This window comes from Astatotilapia calliptera, chromosome 18 (genome assembly GCF_900246225.1).
Source record: "Astatotilapia calliptera chromosome 18, fAstCal1.2, whole genome shotgun sequence".
NCBI classification, from domain to species: Eukaryota; Metazoa; Chordata; class Actinopteri; order Cichliformes; family Cichlidae; genus Astatotilapia; species Astatotilapia calliptera.
Genome location: NC_039319.1, coordinates 35,626,012 through 35,633,116, shown reverse-complemented (window position 1 = coordinate 35,633,116; position 7,105 = coordinate 35,626,012). Strand labels below are relative to the sequence as shown.

The 7,105-nt window shown below is 46.0% G+C and overlaps 1 protein-coding gene across 1 annotated transcript; it reads left to right on the top strand.

Annotated features, from left to right (window-relative positions):
* LOC113011303 (uncharacterized) lies at positions 1-2,873 on the top strand. Its single transcript, XM_026150782.1, has 2 exons — positions 1-465; positions 708-2,873. The coding sequence occupies exon 2, from the start codon at positions 1,142-1,144 to the stop codon at positions 2,795-2,797; it is 1,656 nt and encodes a 551-aa protein (XP_026006567.1). The 5' UTR covers positions 1-465; positions 708-1,141; the 3' UTR covers positions 2,798-2,873.
* Positions 2,874-7,105: the final 4,232 nt, after the last annotated feature.

Genomic DNA, 7,105 nt, shown 5'->3' with positions numbered 1-7,105 from the left:
AAAGAAGATTTAAGGTGGATTTGAAGGCATAAACAAAAAATAAAAGGGTTACAGTCTGCAAGGGTTGTTAATTCATGAGCTGACTGGATGCAGAGTAAGTGGAGTGGTCATCCTGAGAGGATTGAATGATGCTCTAACTCTGTGGTCAAGTCAGACATAGGCTTTAAGCAACCATGAGCCACTAATAAGCGTGACAAATTAATGAGTATGTGTAAATTGAACTTGTTAAATAGTTTTGATAGGAGTAACTCAATGAGCACGCAATAAAGTGGACTTTTTAGGGGCAGTTTATCACTGACACCATAAAAAGCAACTTAATTAGTAGTTCAATAACAAATTGTAAAGATAACCTTTGTTATTTGATAAGAGAGAGAAAATTCAGGTTACATATAGTGAATAAATAAGGAAATGTTAATCTCTGCGTCATTCCACACTGAAATTTCAATTGTAGGGGATCATTTGGAGGTGAATTGTGTAGGACACGGGGAGACAGAAGAATCTCCCCATGAGTTTTCAGTGTGCATAGAAATTGAGGAGGCTGAACTGGAAGCCTGCCTGGGTCGTTGTTTTTGTTTATTTGAGGGTCTGCTGGAAGTTTGTGAAAACGACCACCTTGATATGTGGGAGCCTTCTCGGGCAGCGATTTTTTTGTTAAACCTGTGGCAGGCTGTGCAACATGGAGAAAGCTTTGACATAATGTCATAAAGGTGATTTCTTGGTTTTAGACTTATTAGTACGGGACAAGTTGAGGGACCCTTGAGGGTGTGTTGCTGTAAAGTATACAAGGGACGCGCAGCGCCGTTAATGGGTTTAAAATAAATGAAAAAACACTAATCCGAGGAACTATTGGAGAGGTAAGTATACGGAGGTGAGCGCGTTGCGCATAAGGGTTGCTGGTGTCATATATTAACACTTTGAGGGCGAATAATTTTGATTGAGTGTCAACGCTTGAGAACGCGAGGACAGCGTCTAAAGTGCTGGGTTAAACTTTGTGTATCACCGAGCAGGGGAAGAGGAGCCAGTGGTTGCGAGAACAGCGAGACGAAGACTGAAACCGAAAGTTAGGCGTGTCTGGGTGACCTAGACCAAGAAGGTGGAGTCGACCAACGCCATTGGAAGAGGTAAGTCTGTGTTTCAGAGAATGGCTGACAGATCGGGTGCGACACCTAGTAGGAAAAGGGGATGCAAACCTCTGAAGGATCAGCTCGAACAGCTTAAGAAAGCTGTTCGCTTGGCTTCCCCTGGAGTATCAAAATCAGCAGAGAAAGAGTGCCAAGCGATGGAGGTTGAGGTAAGTAAACCTATTATATCCCAACAGAAAGGGCTGGGTGATAAAATACCTCTGAGCTTGGTGTTAAAAACTGAAGGAGAAGTGTATGGACAAATGCATGAGGCCCTACGTGCGTCCATAGAGGCATTAACGGCATTGGAGGTTATAAAGCAGAGAGTAATGCAGGGAGGGCCAGAAGAGGAGAATGAAGACCGTGCGACGTCATCAGAAGAAGACGATGAGGAGGACGAAGATGGAGGAGCTGAACCCCAACCAAGTACAAGCCTAATTTTGAGGAAAAGAAGTGTGAAGAGAGACCAAGCACAGAGACAGCCCATATTTAAGAGCTCAAAGGGGAAAGGAAAGTTGAGGAAGAGTAGAAGAGTGAGTTTTGAACAAGGAGCTCCTGACCCTGGTTTAAGTCTGCCTCTAATAGCAGGTCCAAAGAACGAACCAGTTTATCGCGCCTATAAGGTGAGAGATTTGGAAGCATTGGTTAAACAACTTCCACCAATAACCAAGGGAGAACATTGGGAAGGAGAAGAATTAGCGCTGGGCGACTTTCGCACTTTGGCCGGACGTTGTATGCTGGGTGGTGGGTTAGCAGATGTAGAGCAGATAGCTCAAACAACCAGATATGCAAATGACCTGAAATATCATGAGGTGCAGAGTGACTTAGCAGATGCAGTTCGGGAGAAGGACCCAACTCCTAACTTTGGAGCCATTCCAAAAATTATTTGGGATCCCAAAAAGAAACCCAGAGAGTGTTTAGCTAAAGCAAAGGAACAATGGTTGTTAGAAACAGGAATACATCCGGGGAAGGAGGGTGAAAGTAGAGCGTGGTTTCGTTCGGCAGTGCTGGCAGGGCTGCCCAACCAGGTTGCAGTTGACTTGGAAAAGAACCCAGATTTTGCCGTTGCAGACTCGGTGCAGTGGGAGAGACATGTGACCCACAGACTTCGGCAGGAACAGGATTTGACGAACAAACAAAAGAAAGAGTTAGATGAAGCACAGGCGCAGCTGCTTAGGCTGCAGCTGGGTGAGGCTCGCGGAAAATATAATGCGAAGAAAAAAGAACCGAAAGAACTAAATAAGACTATAATGGTGGCAAGGCCTCAGCCCGATCCTGTGCCTGACTGGCCAGATCAGGATCCGGGTCTCTACCCTGATGATCGTTGGCCCGCCAATGCACCAAGGCAGCGTCAACCCGTAGGGAATTGGGGGACCGGTGGACCGCAGAGAGGGCGTGGTGGATCCGTGAGGGGAGGACAAAGGGCTCGGAATCCGGGGAATCCTGGCAGAGTGTCTTGGACTGCGTGTCTGAGATGTGGAGCAGAAGGACACTGGGCCCGAGATTGCCCTGAACCGCCGCAGAACTATCAGGGGCGAGGCTATCAATCCCAGGCACGAGGAGGCCCAAGACAAAGAGCTGCTTACAGGGGAGCACATCAAGCTCCAAACCCGAATGCAGCACCAGCCCCCCAGTACCCAGTAGCCGACTGGGGCTGGGAGGGGGAGCAATACTGACGGAGCCCGGAGAAACCGAACAGGGTGGGAACGGCAGAACCCATGCTGTCGATGACCGTGGAAGGCACTGAATTGCCCTTCCTGGTGAATACTGGAGCAACATACTCAACATTGAAAGACACACCAGACAGTGCAACACTCTCCTGTCACACAGTTAATGTGGTAGGCTTTTCCGGGATTCCAATGACACTGCCATTGACAAATCCAGCATTGACACAGCTGGGAAAACAGACTTTGAAGCACCAATATGTGGTGTCCTCACAGGTGCCTGGAAAATCTCATGGGCAGGGACCTGCTTGTGAAACTGGGATCACCTTCAAAGACTCAATATCTAGTCCAGAACTCTGAACAACCCACTGCCGAAATCTACTGGGGGAGGCTAGTGGAAGTAGGCATTCTGAGACATTATCAGCTATGGAAACCCTGGATGATGAGCCTGGCCGTCTATTCCCCTCCGCGAGATCCTTTCCACGTTACACTCTTTTATGATAGGGAAGATAACGATATCTATCGGGAACAGTTCCAGTCTGATCTTGAGGGACAGACGTGGAATGTGCAAACACATAACATTTATGTTGGACCAGAAGGTGTGGCCGCGGCTGTGAAATTTACTGATGAACAACTGCCTTGGTACAATGTGGGAGAGGATTCAGCCCCTCACATTACATTGGCGGTCCACGAGGGTCATGGGCCAAGAGATCTGGGACCAATGGTCAAGCGGGCGCTGGACAACGCATGCTGGCAAGGCACCCAAATTCCAAATGTCTGGTGTGCACCAAAATGTAAAATATATCGCATAACTTGTTTGTCCAACGATGCAGTGATCTTAGAACATAAAGAAATCTCCAGAATACATGGCAGGGAAAGAATGGATCATCCTGATGCAGTAGCTGAGCTCTCAAAATTGCCTGGTACTTTGTGGTCCGCAGGGCCCACAGATGTGGGTCTAGCTAACTGTTCGCCTGTCCTGTTCCAGCTGAAGTCTGACATACCATTTAACAGACCATAATAGAAGCACAAAACTGAAGACCAAAAGTGGTTCACATGTATTGACCTAGCGAATGCATTCTTTTGTCTCCCACTGCACGAGTCACTCAGAGACATTTTCTCATTTACATACAGAGGCCGCAAATTTAGGTACACACGCCTACCACAAGGCTTTGCACTCTCACCAGGAATTTTTAATCAGGTGTTGAAAGAGGCATTGTCCCCATGTCAACTGCCAGGGGGCTGTACATTAATAGAGTATGTTGATGATCTTCTTATTGCAGCCCCGTCAGCAGCGGCCTGTACGGCAGCATCGCTCGTGGTGTTGAACAGATTGGCGGAGTGTGGCTTCAAAGTGAGCAAAGAAAAACTGCAGTTGGTCCGGCCAGAGGTAACATTCCTGGGCCGGGTGATCGCACACAGATCAGTGGGGCTAATGAACACACACAGAGACCAAATTCTGACACATCCAAAACCAAGAACTGTGAAGGAGTTGCTTTCCTTTCTTGGCTTGACAGGTTACAGCAGGCAGTTCATTCCGAACTATGCGGGTAAAACGGCCCCTTTAAGGGACATGATCAAGAAAGTTGGTGTTCGAAATCTGAAGGCTGAATTGCCTTGGACGCCGGACACAGAGACAGCGTTCATTTCACTAAAACAGGATTTGTCAAGAGCCACAGATCTGGCCACACCTAACTATGATGAGGCATTTTATCTTGATGTTTCAGAAACAAAGGGAGTTGTGAATGGTGTGTTGTTTCAGAAAAAAGGGGGAGGTAGGGATGTACTTATGTATGTCAGCATAAGATTAAATTCAATAGAAGCAAGGCATCCCACATGCACACAATACGCAGCAGGAGTAGCAAAGATAATTCAGAAAACAGCACATATAGTGAGGGAACACCCACTGAAAGTGCTTACCACACACAGTGTAGTGGCCTATGTGAACTCACAGGCATCACAATGACTCCACTGACGCAACAAAGGTTCAGCAAAATTTTAGAGGCGCCAAATCTGATATTCACACATGAAGGAATAAATATGGCAGACCTAATGGGGTCAGGAGAACCACATGACTGTATTAAGAAAGCCCAGGTTGAAGGAAAAATCGAGGGACAACAGTCGGCCCAGAGAGCTGAAGTGATAGCCCTAACTCGAGCCCTGAGGTTGGCTAAAAACATGAGAGTGAACATCTACACTGACTCAGCATATGCGTTTGGAGCAGCTCATGTGGAACTGGCTCAGTGGAAGAGAGCCGGGTTCAGAACGGCCACTAATGCACCCATCTGTCACAAAAAGGCCCTGGAGGACCCAGACGAGGTAAGTATTATAAAATGCAAAGGCCACTCACAAGCAGACAGTATGGTGGCAAGAGGAAATCAGAAAGCTGACGAAGCCGCAAAGGAAGCAGCGGGCTACAAAGGACAGAGACAACTGGTGCAGGTAACCCCAGAAGAGGAGGTTAGCACTAACAGCATGGAAGAAGTTAGACAGGCTCAGGAGGAGACATCCCCAGAGGAAAAGGGGGTGTGGGAAAACAAAGGAGCCTGGCAAGATGGCGGTTTGTGGAGGGGGCCAGATGGGCGTCCCGCTTTAACGGCCAAAATGGCGGAACAAAAGGTGAATGAGGCTCACGGGCTTGGTCACGTGGGAGTGAAACAGATGGAGAGAAATTTGTGCCGATGGTGGCATCCTGATTTGAGAAGGATGATACTGGAAAAGGCCAGAACGTACCTAATTTGTGGGGCACACAACCCAAAGCCAGCAGTAAAACCTGAAGCTGGTAAGTTTCTCATGCCAGAAAGGCCAGGAGAAGAGGTCGTGATTGATTATACCGACATGATTGATACAGGCCCAGGTGGGGTGAGGTATTTGTTGGTGTGTGTGGATGTTCTGACTGGATGGCCCGAAGCATGGGCGACCAAATGTGAAGATGCGAAAAGTGTGATTAAGTGCTTTATCAATCATTACATTCCAAGGCATGGGTTTCCCAAGAAGAATTAGATCAGACAATGGTACTCACTTCAAGAATAAAGATTTGCAAGAGGTAGAGAGGATGTTGGGAGTGCAACATAAGTTCGGGACGGTCTTTCATCCTCAATCTCAAGGAAAGGTAGAGAGGATGAACCTAAATTTGAAAAACAAGTTGGCTAAAATTTGTGCGCAGACAGGGCTAAATTGGGTCGCAGCCCTGCCCATTGCTTTGATGACCATAAGATGTTTATGATGATGTTAACTTTGTATTTCAGGTGCAGTTATAACTATTTTATACATATTGCATTTTGTGCTTTTAAAGGAGTTGTGGCTCAAATTTGTCTCTGGAGGGTCACGAGCCTTTGGCTAGCGCTATGATTAGCCAATCTACTGTGAGGATAATATGAGTTCATGAAGGATTGCACACGCTTACAGACACAGAGTTAAGAAACACACATGACAGTATTGATTCCAGGCAAAAGGCCCTAAATTCATTTAGCTTTTAACTGAACTTAAAGAAGGACCAAAGAGGAAGGAAAGCATATATTTTGGTTAAGTCTGATACATTAGAATTAGAAGGTATTGTTACATTAAAGGGAGCAAAATGAAATAAAAAGGTTATACCAAAACAGGTGATAACATAGGAAATGTGAGGTTTTAAAATGAAGTTAGTGTTAACACATAGGAGTTGTTTCAAGGCAGCATTTAGCTATGATGAAAAGTATACAGGAGTAATTGCTTATATGCTTAAACTTAATTGATTAAAGTGGTTGTTTTCTTTTGGAGTAGATTAACTTGCAGCAGCGACAACTTGTGCACAGGATGTTGATGATCAGATAAGGGAAAGTAGAGCGAGCAACCGGACGTGAAACCAGCGCTTAAAAGAATTTTAAAGTGATGAGTAACGTTGAAGAGTATACATAAATACAAGTCAATAAGTTAAGAAGATAATTAGGATCAGGCTTTTGATTAAAGAGTCCCAGATAGGATAAGTTAGGGAGATGCAAGAAAAGGTGTTTTGTTTCCTTTGCAGAAGATCTCGGCGACCACAGGAGGGGCGAGGATCCTGGAGATCTCGAGGTTCGAGACCACCAGAGAAGGGTCTGCGTGAGGACACAATGTATTGTGACCTCTGGTGTTCCAGAGGTCAAAAGGGGGAGTGTCGAGGAGGGAAATTATTTTACTGCTATTGTTAAATAATTGTTATTGCATTAATAATATAATTTGCAGCATGGATATTGCACTCCAAGGTTTAAACAGTGTCTCTTTCAGAAAGACTGAGTTGCAGGCTGACAGGAAGTTGTATGCAGAAAGAAGCAGGAAGTTATTTTGAGCCGCAGGCTAAGA

What these genes read in the sequence shown, in the direction of transcription:
- LOC113011303 (XM_026150782.1), top strand. Translation starts at nt 1,142, where the DNA reads ATGGCTGACAGATCGGGTGCGACACCTAGTAGGAAAAGGGGATGCAAA.